This window comes from Chenopodium album, chromosome 18 (genome assembly GCF_948465745.1).
Source record: "Chenopodium album chromosome 18, dcCheAlbu1.1, whole genome shotgun sequence".
Taxonomy (NCBI): domain Eukaryota; kingdom Viridiplantae; phylum Streptophyta; class Magnoliopsida; order Caryophyllales; family Amaranthaceae; genus Chenopodium; species Chenopodium album.
The window spans coordinates 27,276,514-27,296,510 of NC_137851.1; the positions used below are offsets into that span (position 1 = coordinate 27,276,514).

Sequence of the window (19,997 nt, forward strand, 5' to 3'; positions counted from 1 at the left end):
TTGATTCAAGAAAATAGCTCTTGATGTAGCAGATGTCTACGATGTTCCCTACGATGTGGAAGATTATCATAACAAAATTGAGGATCGTTACAAGCAGAATGGTCTTCGAGGACGTTCCCTAGGATGTGGAGGGTTGTCACAAACAACTGAAGATGACTACAAGCAGAGTCACCTTCGACGATGTTCCCTAGGATGTGGAGGATTGTCAAAAAAAACGGGAGATAGCTACAAGCACAGTTATCTTCGACTATGTTCCCTAACTTGCGGAAGATGGTCACAAAACAGTAGAAGATTGCTACAAGAGGAGCAATCTTCGATGGTGTTTCCTAGCTTGCGGAGTACTGTCACAGCAAAAAATTGAAGACAGCTACAAGCGGAGCGGTCTTCGACGATATCCCCTGGCTTGTGGAAGGTCGTCACAAATCCAGCAATAAAATCGGTCACTTAAGAGACATGTACTCGACGGTGCAAGATACGCATTTCTTTACTCTTTTATTTGTTTAAACTAACGCTAGTTTGCAGGTATCGGCGTTACAAGAATGATTTAGGATCACAGAACGTTCTGAATCATTCTCCGTCTCTATCGCTACTTTGACTTTTGTTTTCGAAACTTATGTTTCTCCAAACTCAGTCAAAGTGGGGGCTTCTGTACACACCTGATTGTGTCTCCCAAAAAACCAAACCCAGTGTTGAATATCTTTCACGTCATTGATTATTGAACAAGGTAAAATGTGAAAGAGCCTCGTGATGCACTCGTTTTAATAAAAATACTGCTCTCTGTTTTCGAATATATTTCTTTTCGTACCCTGTTTATGAAAAACGTCCAGTCCGGTTTAGTTTGGTCCATGATAAGGGTCCAATAATGGTGTAATTGGATGGGGCTTGAAAAGAGCTTTCTAACGATACATTATAAGTCTAATTCCGATGAATAATCAAGAAGTTATGGCCAAAATACTAAACTGGGCCCAAACGTGGATTTTACCTACGACCCAATGATCATGTGGAGAGTCCAAAGGTTTAATCCCATTCCTAAAATAATTAGGATTAATTAGAAACTTCTATTAGTTTCTAAAAGATCTTAATTACCCTTTTTGAAAAGATAAGATCAAAGAGTTTGAAATTGAATAAAACTCCTCTTTTTAAAAGTCCTTGTTCTGTGCGAAATGGAATATGTTCAGACATTATTTTCGTGCCTCATAATTTTTATCCAAATCATATATGGTTGGATAGATCTTGAATTTATCTTTCCAATGATATATTATAATATTAATTCCCAGCTATAACGAAAAAGATATGAAAGAAATATGAAACTCTATCTAAAACTTATACCGTCCAACTATTTCGGCCATATCTTTTATTCTACAAAAGATTTTAATCTGATTCTAATTGGGTTGGAAAGTAGACTTCAAGAAATTTCCAACGACATATTATTTATCTTTTTCCAACCTCTGTATCAAAAGTTATGATTAAAAACAAAAAGTGCAAAAAATGTTATCCATCGAGTTTTATTCCGATTCAAATTCAGATTCTTTTCTATCCCTTCAACCCTTTTTTTCCTATAAATAGAGGTCATATCACCCATTTTTCATAAACAAGCTTGATAACCAACAATCATCTTTCTATTCTCTCTCTCTCTCTTTAAGCTAGAAACTTATTTTTTCTCCCTCTTTCTAAACATTCCCTTTTCAAAATACATCATTCCTCATTCACAAGACTTAAACACACCTAGCCAAGCTCGAAGTTGCCTTCGCCCTAGACGTGAAAGGTTCATAATTTCTGAGGGTTTGGTCCCAAATCCCTATATCAATTATTGAAATTAACTGTTTGATTTAATATTTTCATTAAAGTGACTAACGTGTGTATTGTTTTGATAGAAAGAGATACAAGGCAACAAAGTGAGTAATTTCATTGCTATATATCTTTAGAAAGCATGCTTAGATTATTTTAATTTCTAGTATCATGTTAGGATGTTATTTATTGCTTTCTAGTATCATGATTAGGGATGGCAATCGTAAACGGATATCTGCTAATCCGATCCACGCGATATAATTAAACGGATGAAAATCCGCTTTAAATGGATGAATGGTGGGTGATGGATGAAGCGGGTGACGGATCGGGTAGGATTCGGGTGGGGCTCCGTTTCATCCGTCACCCGTTTATCACCCGATCCGTCATCCACCCGTATACTTTATACCATTCATCGGTTGCCCAAGCTATCGATGTAGGTCAATGGTGTAACTACCTGTGTTGAAGATACATTACAATACTTATGTTTGATTGAAATGTTGTAAAGGAGATGTAGTTGTAATCTATTCAATTTCTGCCTATATCCATGTTTATATACATAGCATGAATTAGCTAGAACACTGGAAAATATAGAAGATGCATTATCTTTACTACTTTGTTACAGAAGTGTTGTTCTATAATCTTATTACTAATGAGAAAAAAGATAAAGCTAATCTACATAAACTTAATTTGAATGATAATATGTACTTATTTTCGTACTTAGAATTTTAGCAAAAATAACAAAACTAAATTCAAATTTAATTTCTATAGCAAATATACTTGTATCAATACTATCATAGATCTAAAGTTGTCAAACATTTATACTGGCATAGCTTTATTAGAATAACATAGTAATTGAATATATACAATGATAAGTCAACAATACCTAAAGTTAGTAAGGTTAAGTGCCTTCACAACAGATACATTTGCTGCATGCAACAAATATACATTTGAAGGTTTAGAGAACTAATTGGTTGGATTTCTAATTTTTTTTTTTTTGTCAATTCTATATGATCGAAGCTCTTAAACAACAAGTAAATTCATGAATACGTTACATTTGTTTGTAAATTACAAGATTGTATGAAAACAAGATAAAGTACAACTTAAGGAGCATATTGGCAAGTTTTTTTTTTTTTTTTTCCTTTTTGTTACCTCAAAATTCTTAATCTAGTATTAACTGTTTAAGTTGTTTGATTGTTTTATTAAGAGGGCTTACTGTAGTGTTGTAAGATGAGAATTTAATACAGTCTTTTTTTTTCTAGGCTGATAGTGGTTTTTACCTTGGTGCCAAGGTACTATTCTTTATTTATATTAGTATATAGTTTTGTGATATTGTTATATTTTTTTTGTTTGGAGTTCTTGTAGATATGTTGAGTAATAAGTATCGTTCATCTTCTTATTCATTCGTACCTAAGATTTGGATACCTGATCCAAATGAAAGTCCATTGGCAAAAGTGTTTAGTTTTGTGAAATATATGGGGGATATTTCACACCAAATGTTTGCATATTTAGAAGTTCTTAAAGGGGATGTTGATAGAGAATCTACTATACCAACACAAGGCGAAGCTAACACTGTCCACGAGGAGGAGCATAAGCCAGATATAGGAAAAAGCAATTTGATAGTAATTCACTCAGATGGAGAAGAGTCTGATGCAGTTCAGGGTAATGTAAATTCTGAATATGATCAAGCAAATTTTGTTGAGGTGGTTCCTACGTTGGTTTTGTCTTTTAAAACAGATGGAAATGAAGATGTGTGTGGCAGTGATGATTAGTCAGGTGTAGTTGTTTAGTAAAGAGCTATAATTAAAGCCATTTTGTTATTTTGTAGGTACTGACGTTGTTGTTGTCTTAACAGTTTATATCGGATTTAATATATTTGTCGTTGTAAAAGCATTTTGTGCGCTTGTGTTGTAGAGACATGATTGTATCGCACTAATGTTATATTTTGTGTGTGTAATACTTGTCTAGAAATGCAGATTATTACATATGTATATACTATTGTCCGATAAGTTACTAATAAAGTAGAGAAAGAGTGTTCATTATATAACCAGATAGTACGATTGCATATCTTGCATCTACATAATATATATATAATAGGTCTTCCATAGAAATACAAGTCATATACCTTACATGTTCAATGGAAATCTTCAAAAGATTTAGATATATCTTAGACAAATTTAGATAAGCTATTCACAAAATCATAATACCTAAATCTATAGTGGAAAAGTGATATGGTGGAACATAAGATAATACTTATGTTCCTTCATAACCCTTTAAAATATTTTTATCTTACTGAACCTGATTATAAGTTGGCTACATTACTAAAAGTGTTATGCAGGAATGTGAGATAAGCCTAATGTTCCTTCATAACTATTCAAAAGACTTAAACCTTACTAAGGGAGATTATACATTATGTAGACTACTATGCTACGGATTGAACAAAATGCAGCATGTATAAACCAAACTTGTTAGTTAAACACATATCAAAGCACGCTGTTACCTAAGGTTGTGGTTTTATTGGTTTAAACTTCTGGGTTTTCACTTGATGCTGAGTCACTCCTTGCTAATCCAATCTGAATTGCGGCACTTTTGGATACGTTGGCTTTGACATGTGCAGCAGAGCTGTGTTGTTGTGGTGACACTTGCTTGATTATACAAGTGCGGCGACGCATGTGCGTTGACCAATTAGGGAAGGGTGTCTGTGCAAAAGTTGCCATGTTTGAGTTTGGATAACTTTGTTATCTATAGCAACTTCTGTATATTGAGTGTTGCCTTCTTTTTGTTTTGTATCTGTATTCATATTTGCTGGTTCATTGACAGAATTTTCCTCAGCTACTGTGACTTAAGATACTTTTTCACTGGCTATTGCATCTTCGACAATGGTCACTGCCTGTAACGACCGTTGCAGCTTGTTACTTACAGTTAATGCTGGTGTAGGACCAACTTGTAAGTGGAATTTTTTTCCAGTGAAATTCTGTCTTGCTGCTTCAAATGTGATGTGATCCTCCTGCTATTATTCATATATAATTAAATTAGTATATATAATAACATTATCATATAACCATGGTGAGTTGATTAGGTTTTAGATTTCCTTATATAATATAGAACAAATACCTTTTCCTTGATATCGATGATTTGGTCAGCTTCCTTTCCCAATATATTCTCAGTTTCGTTGTTGAGTGCAATAAGTGAAATATTGTCAGTGCTGTCAATAGCAACAAATCTAAGAGCCACCCTGCGTACGATAATTTATCAGATAGTTAGAACTGAAGTTTAAATCCCAGTAGTGAAATGTAAGTGGTAATGCATTAGGATTTTCTACCTGTTACAGGATACTGTTTCTTTAGCATAACAATTTGTGCAAGCGAATTCTCTTCCTTTAGGGAGATTTGTTGGTCGTCCACAGTTTAAGCATCCTGTATATATAATCAGCTGTTCCAGATCTGCAGATTTTATAGCTGCTAGAAGCCAATGCTTTTCATCTTAATTGTAATGCATTTTGTGGCTGTAATTTGACTCAGATGGTTAAAATATACAGCAGATTTATTGGTTAGGTGTTTATGTATATATATTTAAGTACATGTAGGTAATAACCTTTTTTTCCTTAAAATATTCAATTGATACAGGACCTTGTTAATCTTCAGGATATCGAACATGCAAAATTCTAGCTTGCCGATCCAATAGCATTTGTGCATACAGACTTGACTTGTGAAAATGATATTATTGTTATATATGTAAGTTTATGAATCTTATTTAGAATTATTATCGCATAGGGAAAATGATTATACCATTCACGTAGGACATTTGCTCTATCTCCTTGTGGTTCATAAACTATCTGATTATGCATTCCAGTGGACAAAGAGAAACCTATGAAACATATATATATGTAATGGTTGATTATGGATATATCTAAAGTGTAGAATATTTAATTAATATTCAATGTATAGACTGTTATATATATGTTTACCTTTTAAACTGGTTGGCTTTACTGTTGTAAAACCCAACACTGCGAATTTCTCAGCCCAGATATTCAGTTGTTCTGAGGCCTTTCCAGCAAGGTGGTTCCAAAGATTGATAATTATTGGTTAGGTTTTGCTATCATATATATAAAGAATTGGATGAAAAGTGTGGTATTGTTTGTTAAATAGAAGCCAATGTGATTACTATGTTAGTATAGGCTTACATTTGATCGGTTATCACAACTTCTCTTACATATGCTTGTTGTCCATAGAAAGAATCAACCAATCGTGCTTCTTCTTCTGCATATAAAACTACTCCCAGTACATCTATCAAAGGTGCAAAAAATGATGGTTAAAATTTATAGGTGTAAATGCTGAATTTAATTGTATATTTATTTGGTATACCATAGGTGGCTTCTTCGTGTATAACATCAGTGATAGCACCAGCTGACTGTAGTTCTACATTAAATAAAGTGTTGGTTAGAGGATATGGAATATTACAACTGTAAATTGATAATGTAGGTAAATAGAATGATTTATACAACATACCACAAATTTTATCTAGGAAATGGCCTGAAGCTATTGATGATATTGCTTCAAATTCAGGTTCTATTACAGCAGTAAAGGAGGAAATTGGCTGCACAACAGTTCCTTTAGTGAAAGTAAATTGGTATGGAATATTTGTGATTCCAATTTCAAAATGCCTAGGGAATGGCTTGATAGCAGCATTTGATATTTCATAATAGCCATTGATATAAAAGTGGTATGCAGGATTCTCTATTTGTTCTTCATACAGTTGTCCATGCATCATAGTTCCCTAGTGGAAAGAAATTGGAAGTTGTTTTAGTTAGGAAATTAGAGATAATAATGAGCTAACAATGCTTAATTACAAGGTTTTGTATGTTAAGGTAGATAGCAGGGAAAATTTTAGAAAAAATATGGACATAACAATAGGAAATTAACACACATTTCATATTTTAATATACTATTAGGATAGTTGAAAGGATTCTCCATGAATAGGATTCTTTAATTGAACAAGAGAAACAGAAGGTATATGAAATGAATACATCATTTAAACTATCCTTGAAGGGTGTTTTAACTATAGTCTTTGATTTTATATAATTTATTATATAAAAATGTTGTACATATTGATAGATATATGTATATGTTAAATTAAACATGATGTGATGTATTGTTTTATTAAAGCAGGATAATTTTATTTTTTAAGTGGAAGTTTTAATATTCTTTGGTAACACTGATAATGAAAGGAATCCAATTTTTTTTCAAAAAGCAAAAGAGATAAACGTAGCATATGTATCTAATGGAATCAATATGAAACTATGTATGAATTGATAGCTAGGAAAGAACAAAATATACCTTTTTGTCAATAAATAAGAATGTTTGGTAGAAAGTGCAATCATCAGTACTCAACTTTCTGCCTGTTGTAAATAACATTTTGACCTTCACTCTGTATTCTTTAGTTTCGGGTGTGAGTTCATCTAGATCTAGCAATTCTGGTTTCATATTTTCCCTATTTAGATACAAAGACTTTGAGTATTTGTAAATTAATGGTGTTTATATAGCTATTCAATTTTATAACTGGGTATGATTTACACATAAGCAAATTAGAGTTATTTATTATGGGTCGAAGAAATTGATGTCATTAGACAAAGGATTGTGTATATAAATGGTAGCAAATTAACATAACATCCAGCAATATAAAGTTCTTGAATTCAAAAAAATTTTAAAAATGAAATTAACCTAGCATATGAACTTTCTCAAAGATCAGTAAGTGTAATTGGTATAGCAAAAAACTCTATAATATACACTATAGGAACTAATTTAAGCTAATCAATTCTAAAAATATATATTAGTCAGAGATATATATGAAATACAAAAGAGTTATATTGTAGTGTGTTCATTAATTTCAAAGGATATAATTCTAAAGTATACTGAAAGGATTAGGAGAGGTAGCTGGATTACCGAACAGAATGAACGAGATTTCTATGTAAGTTGTATTTGCTTAGAGTGTACCTGTAGACTGAACCGCAAAAGCTTCTTAAATGTATAGCTTTCTTCTTTAAAGTTAAAAGATACTATTTAAAGGGAATTAGTAAGTGAAGTTATATTTATATATAATAGGTGTAAAGTTATATCTGCATTTTTTCAAAATCTCATAAAGCTAAAATTTGTGGATTTCCTGAATTTGTTGTACTTGGTTGCTTGTAAAAATGTAAAAGATTAAGTAGGTAATTTTTTGGAAATTTTGACATTTGCCACCACTAAAAACACCATGCTTCACATTTGCTACCGGTTTAATTTTTTTTTTTTTTTTTTTACTTTACTACCACCCAAATTAGAGTTTGTTAAAAATAAGTACCACTTAACGGAATTCATTAGAGTTCCGTTAAGTTTGTTGAAAAAAAAACCAAAAAAATATTAAATTTTTTTTTAAAAAAAAGAAAAAAAAAACAGCCACCCAAAACCGCCATCCCTAACCTCCCTCCCCTCCCCCCACCCAAAACCGCCATCCCTAACCTTAAACCACCAGCCCGAAACATCCCCTTCCTCCTCCCTTCTGTTTTCCAATTTCCGACCACACCGTCCACACCACTTCTTTGACGCCCCTCACTCTCCCCAGCCCCGAAACCCAGGCCACCCCTTTATCTATGAAACCCATAACCCAAACACACAAAATCCAAATTGAATCAGGCTAAATTGAAGCTTTTTAGGGGCTGCTATTTTGTGGGTTCGACTGGTGGTTGAGTGTTATGGCGGCTGATTGCAGGGTCGTGCGGTTTGGCGGTTGGTGATTGAGTGTTATGGCGTGAGAATTTGGTCGGCACTACTAATTACGTGGTGGTTTTGGTGCTGAATTGCCACTGCTTTTATTGTTGGGGCTGGGATGCGATTGCTGAGAATTGGGGTTGGTGGTCGCAGGTGGTTATTGCAGTGGTGGTTAATGAGAAAACCGGTGCGAGTCAGGTGGTCAGGTGCTAGGCTGCTGGTGGCGGCTGCGTAGGTGAAGGAAAGGCGGGGGAGGGGTGGCTGACGGGGAAGGGGTGGCAGGAAGGTGGCTAGACGGTGGTTGGGCCCTACTAACGGGAATAGTAATGGTATAAGGCGAGTGGTAGTTATTTTTAACAAACTCTGATTTGGGTGGTAGTAAATTAAAAAAAAAAAATTAAACCGGTAGCAAATGTGAAGCAATGGTGTTTTTAGTGGTAGCAAATGTCAAAATTTCCTAATTTTTTTGGAGAAGGAAAGATTTCATTTTTACTATAAGCAATCTTTGTGTATAAGTTAGAAAGTACCATACACCATACTTCATACTATTTCAAGGTAAATATTGTTCCCCCCTCCCCCTTGTTTTTGTGTGTTTGTTATTGTTCTTGTTGAAAAGCTGGTGTATTTGGTTTGTGAAAGATATGGATATTTTTAGGGGAGTCTGTTGTTGAATATTTGGCTTTTTAACTATGTGTTACTTGCCTAAATAAATACTTCTTATAATCCTTAATATAAAGTCTTTTTGTAGTACATGCTACCTATATGTAATAAAGAGGAAAGGTCTTTTAATTTAGGGATGTAGGAACTACAATTTTGAATTTAGATAGGTACAGTACAATAGTGTTTTTTTTCTCCTTAAAATTAACCGTAATAGTGAAATCAATTAAAAATATCTTGTACAAATTGTGTAAATGAAAAGCAAATTTCACTTTTAGAGTATAGATAGTGGTTTACTATAATGACAAACCAACTGTTTGGTCTAAAATTATTTCAAATTAGGGATATAATATTGTATAAAACTAATTATCACTTTTATACAAGTATAATGGTTACTTTGAAGTGTGTATTTTTTTGTTTATAAAAAAGCTTCTTTTTCTCTCCTTTTCGAGTTTTTTCATGTGCTGCATTAGTTGAATAATGATTTTTGTGTAAGCAATTTGTTCAAAATGTAATGTAATAACACTTTTTAATAGATGTACCATGGTATGTACTTTTATTTGAACTTCAGAATTGCGGAATGTTTTCTTGATTATGTGTTACTCAACAAAAGAAATAAATCAAATTATCAGATAATATTATGCTATATAGACGTGAAGTGCAAATCTAGAATTAAAAAGACATATATTTAGAATATTAAGATAGCAATATATAGGTTCTTACATTTCATGTAGCATAAGGCATCTAGAATAAGCTAATCTTATATCTATGTAGCATTGATGCACCCATGTTGGCCTAGGCATTGTAGATTAGCTTAGCTAACTATCAATATTAGCAAAAGATTGTTATATAGTAATGGATAATAAGATTATTATCTGATATGCAAAAGGCAAAGCTAGGCTGCTATAGTAATACTAAGGATATCACCATTTCATCTTGAATGGCTATGATTGCTGACTAAGATGGGTCTGCAGAACAGTCTGTCCTAATACTCTTGTCTTTAGACGCAGAGTTGTTACCATTCTTAGTAATCAATATTTCGGCTTTAAGTGGTGACATCCCTTTTTTCTCTGGGTTCGATACTCCTTCATTTGTAACAAGCGCATTTAGAGAACGTTTCTTCTGTGCTCCCCTTGTGTTAATCAGTTCAGTTCTCTTTTTACCTATACCTTCTTGTTTTATAGCGTTATTGAGGAGTGTTAGAGCAGCTTCTGTGTCTTTGATCCGTGGATCAGCAGTAGACACACGGTCACTAAAGTTCTGTCCAGGCTGAATTGGTGAGATAATGACCTCATCGAAGCCATCAGAAATAACATTATTATCTTCCTGCATATCACTGGTGATATCAGTAGTCTGGGTATGTAGATATTCTTTCATAGTCAATTCTTCTTGAGCTGCAAAATCAACCGTCTCCATGGTCTTTCTCTTGAGAGTAGGTTTTCTTCTAACATCTTCTGTTTCTGTATCACTGATTACTTGGTGAGCCAGAGGAAGTGCTGCTCTTTAAGAGCAGTAGTGCTTAGCTGAGTGATTACTTTGACAGTATCTGCTGAATTGAAGCCAATTTTGTTTTGTACACTACTTATCTGCTCATGTATTTCTGAAGAGCAAGATGAATTAATGTTACTGTTAGCCTTCTCTGCTATTATTGATTGTACCTCATTATATCCTTTATTCCTTGGCTCAAGTTCTATTGCTTTCTGTGTCAGCAGTAATGTTGTAAAAGCCATTTCCCCTAAGCCATCAGTAGCTTCGAATTTGAAAGAGACCCTATAATATTCACCTACACCTATTAGTTTTCTAAACCAGTATGTGCTACAAAATGCATAAAAATTAAGATATAATTCTTTACTTGTATGAAGAAATGTTGTCTTTTTTTTTTGCAGTTTGTACAACAAAGTTGTACACCAACAGATATATTTGTACGTTTGCCACAATTGGAACATCCAATATATGGTATGACATCTTCAAGATTTGGTCGAGGTATGACAGTACGCAGCTAATATCGCTGGTCTTGTAAAACATTGGACACCTGAAATATTAAAACAGACACAACTTGGTTGTGTATACTTAAATAAAACTGTGTAATAGAATATATCGTAATGAAAAATACATTATTTTACCTTCTTATCTCTTAGATTTTGTATGTTTATTGTTGTGTCACTTGTAGTTGGGTCACGTACTTGTAGAACTTTAGCTTTCCTATCCAAGAGTTGTTGAGTATGCAGTCTTGCCCTGCATTAATGTTGCTTGCATACTCATAATTATGATCTTTTAAAATGTTTCATGTGTATCAGTTGTTGAAACTTACCATTCACGAAGGATGTCTGCTTTTTCTCCTTGTGGATCGTGTATAATTTGAGTAGACATGCCAGTAGCCAAGGAGAACCCTTGTTTATTGTTTATCCATAGATTGTGTTAGTTGATGTATATATGTATATGAAACATAGATAGTAAGTGTTGAATCTATTTGTCACAACACAATTTACCTTTATGAACAGATGGTTTTAAAGCTGTAAACCCAATGACAACAAAGTTCTTACTGCATACAGTTAGAGCATCACAAGCAATACCAGCCAGATCATTCCAAGTAGTAATCACAAGAGGTTGTTCAACACTGATGGTCGAAAACAATATTATGTTATGTAAGATTATAGTGAATCATGAAGTACAATTTTTTGACAACATGGGTATATAAGAACTTACGTCTGATTAATCACAACTATTTCTCTAACATGAAATTCACTATATATGAACTTACGTCTGATTAATCACAACTATTTCTCTAACATGAAATTCATGGCCTTGGTTTGAATTGATAATCCGCAACTTATCTTCTACATATAGGACAATCGCCAAAATATCTGCAATATAGAACCAAATGTCTAAGTATATGGACCCTATGCTTAAAAGTACTGATGTATGCTATAATTTATATACTACGTAAAGTACAGTACAGTAATACTTACCATATTTGACTCCTACTGTTATTGCTCGCGGTATTGTATGGATAGACTGAAACCTTGGACCAGTGACTGTGATTCCAGAACTTGCAGGCTGAACAACAGTCTGCCCCCCAAAGGTCATTTGATAAGGAAGCTCATCTAAGTTGTTTCTATATTGTTCAGCTATCAATTTGATGGGTTCATTTGAAATCATGTATTCACCATTGTAGACTATTGCTTCACTAAAACTTGCAATTTGATCTCCAAACAATGCTGCCTTCATTTTATTACCCTTAAATAATATAAATAAATGTAAATCTTCTTATTTTTTTGAACATGATTGTAATTACTCATAACTAAACTAAACCTAGTAGATTTTACTGTCTGTTATAAATATTTAAAAGGAAAAACATACCTTGTTATCAACCAGCATCAGAGTCTGATATAAAGTTCCTTTCTTAGAAGATGTTTTTGGCCTTGCCTTTTATATTACTCTGACCTTCACAGTGTAGTCTTTGCTATTACTATTTAGCTCATTAAGGTATGCATACTACTTTTCCATTGTTCTATACACCAAAAGATGAAATTTCAACCTGAGTAAATTGTTTATTGAAATATGCCACAGCATAGTAAGAAAAATAATAAAACTATTGTTTACAAGTAATTATATTAAATTCAGATTCATGTAAAGGAAATCAGATATCATAACCTTTTTTTTAGTAAGATTTGTTCTTAGTATAACAGTTATGAGGCGTATTAAAGTTACAAGCACAGTTTGTCCTCTTAAAGATCAAAACAGCAGATTTAATCTTTGTAGATAAGGGTTTTTTGAGTGAATGTTTATCTTTATTTTCCACTTTGTATAAAGTGAATCTATTTTAATATGGTCACAATTAAATATTGTTTATTATATACATAAAATTTTTATTTTAAACTGAAGCTAATCTTACTCAATAAAAGGAAAACGAAGATCAAGGAAAATTCAAATGAACCATATTCAACTATAGTATAAACAGTGTAGCACTTAATCAGAAAGGAAATTACCTTGTTTTGAAGGAGGGAAGTCCAGAGCTGCAAGTAAACCTTTTTTTTTTTGGTTTTAGCAAGAGAAATGATTTGCTATGGTATATATACTCTAGAATAATGAAGAAGACTAAGTGTCACATGTGTATGCAAATCAGCTTAGATTGCCTTCGTATATTAAAATCTTTTATTTCCTTGAGGTTCAAGGTATAAGGAAAGTACTTTAGTACTTAACAAATTTTCTTTGTACTTGTAGTAGATTTTGTAGCCATAACATAGATAAGGACAAAAAAAATGTAAAATGAATGACAATTGATTTTGATAAGGACAAAAAAAATGTAAAATGAATGACAATTGATTGATATTTTAAACTTCTTATACAAGCAATATATATATATATATATATATATATATATATATATATATATATATATATATATATATATATATATATATATATATATATATATATATATATAAGTTATAGTAATCCTGGCCATTACTTTTGGTATAATAGAGTATTTTATAAGCATGCTTCACAAATATACATGTAGCATATAAAATTCCTTATGTAATGAATTAGTATGATCCTAAGTTTTCTTGTTTTAATAGTGATCATTAAATTGTTATATATGCTTATAAAAATATGTCAAGATGAAGTGACACAGATAAACAGATCAATAAAACTTAGCTTAAAGTACGTTACTTGTATAAGTGGAGTAATATTTTTCATTATCATTTAATAACATGCCTAGTACAACAATTTACTTAACAAATACTAGCTAATTTCAATACTTCATAACAGACCACATTTTTTACATAGGTGGAAGTAAATGGTTCTGGAGCTCTAGTAGAGAAAACTGTGACATCTTCCTTTTTTTTTAGCTCGTGATAAGGCAACATATAGTTGGCCATGTGAAAAACAAGGCCGAGGGAGGTACACAGAAACTCAACTAAGGGTCTGTCCTTGAGATTTATTTATTGTCATTGCAAAACTCAACTTTATAGGAAATTGTTTCCTTTCAAATTGAAATGGATACCTAGCTTATGCAGAAAACCGTAAATTAATGTGTGGTATGAACACATGATTCCCTTGATACTTCCCAACAGCTATTATACATTGGATAAAATTTGGAAAGAAACATTCACATATAAGACGCGTACCATTACACAAACCAGCAGAAGGGAGTAAATTGCGCAACAATATATCAGGGCAGTCTTTCTTCAAGACAAGTTCATGAGGACTTAGTCTACCAGGACATAGCTTATTGAGAAATTTTGTAGGATATACATCACATGTATCACTTAGAATCATATCAAAACTTTTATAGACTACAGGAACTGTTGGAAACTGATTTATAAGATAATTGTTGATAGAATCAACACTATCATTCAAAGGAGTTAGAATGGCCCTCTCGGTGAATACACTACTACAGAACTCTCCTCTACAAAATTCAGGGAAAACAACCTTGGTCACTTCTGATATAGGATTCTGTTCAGAAGTAAAAGGTATAGATATATTTCCTGGTAAGCTTACATAAGCATTTTCAGCTTCTTGTAATTCACCATTCCCCAATGCAAGTAAAAATGAAGAGAATTCTAAGTCATGTCTAGCTCTTTGATTCTCTGTCAATTTGAATTTATGAAGTTGAGGCCATATATACGAAATAACAATGCTATGTTGTACAATTTCTTTTTGATTTTTCAAAGGAATAACAGGTAATACTTGACGAAAATCACCTCCTAGAACAACCAATTTTCCACCAAATAATTCTGCTTTCCCACATAAATCTTGCAATAATAAATCTAAAGATTCTAAGTTACTTTTATTAGCCATTGATGCTTTATCCCAGATGATCAATGTCGTTGCTTTCAAAGTGCTGCTAAACTACCCTGTTTTGGCACATCACAGGCTAGAGAGCCTTCAATATCAATTGGTATCTTAAATCTTGAGTGTGCAGTTCTACCAGAAGGAATATTTACTGCTGCAATGCCAGATGTTTTTGTTGGTAAGACAATCTTATTCATCAACCTAACTGCTGCATATAAAGCATTGTATAAATAGGTTTTTCTTGTACCCCCAAGACCATCGATAAAGAATGCAACAGATTTACCACAACGAATATGTTCCATTATACATGAAAAGCACTGGATTGTCCACTATTAAGATGTTGTATACAAGTAATGCAAGATTGAGGGATACGTGTGTCTAAAGCATCAATTATATCTTTAGTACGCTAAAATTCATCTTCCTCATCTAAGCATAAAGCACCTAATCCAACACTCTGTAGTGATTTCCCCATTGCTTCCAAATATTGTTCAACTAATCTAATAGCTAGATTCTTAACTTTACCTGCATCCCCTTCATATTGATGCTAAAAATCTTCAGATAAGTCATCGAAATATTTGGACCGTAGACCATAAGGATCCTTTGGTTGACAAAAAATGAGAATAGTTGCAAATAATCTGCGCAATGCAACGGTAACTGAGTATTCCTAGCTTCTGACATACACAAATCACCTACATCATCTTCTTCAAGCAATCCTAACTTTAAAGCAGCTTCTTGAAATGTACTATATACATGCCCATTGACAGTCCTAAGGTTCTATAAAGATGTATGACTTTTTACATTGCACAAAAGCGATCTAAGAAAAAACCTTTCTCCTTCAGATGGATACACAAATGCTAGTCTTCCAACTACAATTTTCTTTGTCTGTCTTTCAAGCCATTCCTTCTTAGATGGATCCAACGGTAATGCTCACAGAATTATCCATACAAATAGCCTAGCCCACCTTTTTCGCCAGTGAAAAAGTTAAGGAAATGTATTATATGACAACGTATTATTAAGTCAGTAATAACTTAACCAAGACTACACTGCAAAAAACAAATTGATATAGCCGAAATATAAGGAAACATAATGAAAAGACTAATTTTTAATGATAATAGATAACTGCAATGTACTTATTGTTGGTCAATGAAAGATCTGTCCAAGCAAGAAGATTGAGCAGGAATTACTGATTAGGAATCTACAATTTTTTGCTTGGTCTAAACCAAAACAATCTGAAGGTGGATGAAGCGGACTTAAAGGAGATGATGGAAATGCAGGTTCAAAGCAAAGTAATTCCCACAATAAAACTTGGCCCCAGCACCAAATTAAAGAAACTGCTTGTTGATCATTCATAGGACAAAATGAAATTTTGCTGTCATTTAGAAGTTCATCTACTGCAAAGAATTAAGATATATAAGGTTAGTAAAAAGAGGATTTACAATAGTATAGATGCTAGAACAAGAAAAGACAGTACTCTTCCTTGAGACATTGTTAGAAAAATTACTGTCTAAATTGCTACATAACAACAAACTGTTAGTAATTCCTCAACTAAGAGTGATCTATGAAATTTAGATGGACTCAAATGGAATTTGTTTTGTACTTTAAGTATCAAAACACTACAGGATTTCCCAATGTTGTTCTATTCCTCCTCCATAATCCATGTCATTTGAATTCGCATTTTTTTCCATTCTTACCAACCTACCTATTTAATTTTCCCTAAGTATCATTTCTTTTCTAGCCAACACGGTCATTTTCTTTTGCTCTTTTACTCCAACCCTCACACAGTTCTTTTGAAATAGAACTACTTCAAGGATGAGTTTTCAAACTTTCCATATCTTTTCTTCCAGTAGTTTCCATTAGTTTTTCCACATGTACAACTGCTTACAAACCAACAATGTTATCAATATTTCAAGGTTGACACCAATGTTGGTGTGAACAGTATACACAGCGCCAATCTGTTGATAATTACCGAAATAAGAGTGTTAAAGTGTTCGCAAATTCAAAATTACCAAAATCCTTGGAGTAATTCTAATTCAAAAAAACAGTGTAAAACTTGGAGTGAACTAGCAAAAGAAACTGACGGCGTTGTCTTGAAAAAACTTGATACTTAGGGATAATCAAATGGTTAAGCTGGTAAGCGTAAAAAGAAAGAGAATTCAAATGGCCTGAGATATGGAATAGGAAAAGAAACATGAATGGAAAACCACATAAAACTAATAATCTCAAATAGATCTGGCAAGAAGGAAAAAAAAGAATGTATAGTCTTTGGCATAGGAAGTTGACCATGCTAGTAATGATAGCAAAGAAATCAAGGGTTCCTACATTAGATCAATAAACCATTTCAACTTTGAATTGGTTTATATCCTGCAGAGCTTAAATGTAATATATATTTTCTATGCATTCATTATATTTTGTATAACTGATCATGTGTATGTGATGAAACTTTATGTGGCTAATATAACTTTTTGGGGAACATCTTGGTTTTTCCCTAGTATTACACTTTCAGCAATGTGTAATTCGTAGCCTTCACCTTACTCCTAGATAGTGAGTTATCTAGTGTTCCTATATAAAATTGTCAAAGCATGTACAGGGCTAAATAAGCTTATGCAAAATTGTTTTGTGCAAGAGCAAAAATACGGAAAAGGCTGACCTGACTCTACACCAGTCAACTAACAAACAGCCTATCAGGTACTAAACAATCAGCCTATACAAGAAATTAGACCAAACAATATATAAACTTTTGTAATAATTTTAAACTAAATCATATATAGATAACTGTAGTTATATTAAGTCGGGAATACATGAAATATATTCTTAAATAATATATATTACCTAGTACAGCAGCATTAGCTAAAAAAAATTCAGTCAATAGAGTCTTACTACGCTTGCTATCAGCAACAACGGCCTGAAGACGTTCATACTGTCTGAGCTGGATTGTTTGCAGATTTGGCAAATGTACTGGTATTGGAAGTACTGGTGGATGCATTTCAAACAGATCGAAACTGAAAAGTCTCCAAGCAGCCTCACATGGGGACACCCACCGTCTAGATTGATATTGTTTTATTTCATCTACTGCGGTATCTTTCTGAATAACAATATTATATTGAATGCGATCATGTCCCTTGTAGACATACTTATATAAATACTTGACTGCTTTGATGGTCGAACAAACTTCAACATTGACATGACAATCAAACAGAACAGACAAATATGGGTTATATGGTATGACCCAAAGATTATCTAGCTGAGCATTTCTGATCTTCACAGTTACTCCTGTATTTCTCCTCCTATATGAAGGATACCCTTCTTTATTGACAGTGGTTTCCTTAGAAAACTGTTTAGGATAACCAGATTTACAAGATTCCTTCATTCCCATTCTTCGCATACCTGAATTTTTAGGATTTAGAACACCACGTGGACCATGCATCATATGACCAAGGACTATCTTGCGTAAACAGGGAGATGTAATAGGAGGGATTTCAGCAGAAATGAATTTATCATAATCTTCAACACCCTTCAATTTGTATTCTGGTTTTAAGATTATTAAGAAATGACCATGCGGCAAGCCACGTTTTTGGAATTCAACTACATATATCATCGCAACAACATCACCAAAGCACTTGTCCACCATTATTTTTTTCTTAAGTGCTATCAGCTTGGAATGAAAATTGCGGGCCACCAAATCAGGGCGATCTTGTGCTTTTTCACGGATACCAAGTTCAGCCTTAATTTCTGGCCAATAAGCATTGCAAGTCATAGTGATAAAAAGATCTGGTTTCCCAAATTTCTGCACCAAAGCCATCGCATTAAAGTATCGTTTTTTCATATCTCATGGGCCTCCAATATATGTAGGAGGTAAGATCACTTTCCTCCCAACGTTTGCTGCTATACTTTCCCTACTATCCAAAGAATCAAGCACACCTTGATATAAGTCTACTCTGATTGTCTCTTGGTTGTTACGGAAAAAATCAAGTCTTGTATTCTCTACTTTGATATACATGTCAACAATATATTGTTGGAAACATCTTCCAGCTCGGAGCAACAAATTATTAGGTCTGATTTGCAACTTGTATGCATAATACTCTCTTGCTGATAAATTCTTATCTGCTTTTGTATTGCGCCTTAATGCACCTACATCATTTTAAACAGATATGCATAATATATGTACATGCTATACAAACGTAACTCAAATATATATAAACTTAGTTATGTTGAGCCATACGAGATGATTCTTCTGTTGTATGAACAACACATGACAACACAGGATCCACCTGCATAGCAACTTGCTGGTCTCCACCAAATGTTCTCTTCTTAAGTCCTTGAGTCCATCCACATTCCCCTCTAGGAAACAAAAGAGGATACTGCAATGGATCGTAACACCCATAGTAATGTTGAATATGATGAGGCTCTGATGATTTGCCCTGAACAATGACATGAGGACTACTACTGTAGACACCCAAATATGTCTCCCCAAAACCAAACCCAGTGATGAATACCTTTCCCGTCATTTGATCATCGAACGAAGTGAAAGTGTGAAATGTCTAGTGATGCGGTTGTTTTTATTAAAACATCTCTCTTTCTATTTTTAGAAAATATTTCTTTTTATATACTCTATTTATGAAAATAGCCAATCCAGTCTAGTTTGGTCTATGATAAGGGTCCAATAATAGTGTAGTTGGATCGGGCTCGAAAAGAGCTTTCCAACGATATATTATAAGCCCAATTCCGATGAATAATGAGGAAGTTGTGGTCAAAATACTAAATTGGGCTCAAAATGAACTTTATATGCGGCCCGATGATCTAGAGGAGGGCCTATTAATTATTATTCCTAAAGTTGTTAGGATTGATTTTAAACTTCTGGAATATCTAGAAGGTTCTTTTAAATTCTAATAGAATTAGGATTGATAATTATTATTTTAAAGAGTGTTATTTGGAATAAAATAAGTGTTTTATGATAAATCTGATCTTAAAACTGTTTAACGCGGATTCTAATTACTTAATTATATTAGGAAA

General features: G+C 33.2%; 2 protein-coding genes across 2 annotated transcripts; both read right to left on the reverse strand.

The window, feature by feature from the left end:
- Positions 1 to 14,201: 14,201 nt before the first annotated feature.
- Positions 14,202 to 14,993, reverse strand: LOC145592021 (uncharacterized). Its single transcript, XM_081648487.1, has one exon. It carries the CDS (start codon positions 14,991 to 14,993, stop codon positions 14,202 to 14,204), a length of 792 nt encoding a protein of 263 aa, XP_081504613.1.
- Positions 14,994 to 15,028: 35 nt separating this feature from the next.
- On the reverse strand, positions 15,029 to 18,786 carry LOC145592022 (uncharacterized). The gene is made up of 4 exons (XM_081648488.1): positions 17,817 to 18,786; positions 16,320 to 16,378; positions 15,510 to 15,761; positions 15,029 to 15,316 (listed from the first exon to the last, which is right to left on the reverse strand). The coding sequence occupies exons 1-4, from the start codon at positions 18,784 to 18,786 to the stop codon at positions 15,029 to 15,031; spliced, it is 1,569 nt and encodes a 522-aa protein (XP_081504614.1).
- Between the last annotated feature and the right edge of the window lie 1,211 nt (positions 18,787 to 19,997).

Excerpts from the sequence above, each read along its gene's own strand:
- LOC145592021 (XM_081648487.1), bottom strand. The coding sequence starts at position 14,993 with ATGGCTAATAAAAGTAACTTAGAATCTTTAGATTTATTATTGCAAGAT.
- LOC145592022 (XM_081648488.1), bottom strand. The coding sequence starts at position 18,786 with ATGGCTTTGGTGCAGAAATTTGGGAAACCAGATCTTTTTATCACTATG. Across the intron at positions 15,762-16,319 it reads CTATGAATGATCAACAAGCA|AACCTTAGGACTGTCAATGG; the intron begins GTTTCTTTAATT and ends ACATCTTTATAG. Across the intron at positions 15,317-15,509 it reads TCAATATGAAGGGGATGCAG|TGGACAATCCAGTGCTTTTC; the intron begins GTAAAGTTAAGA and ends ACATCTTAATAG.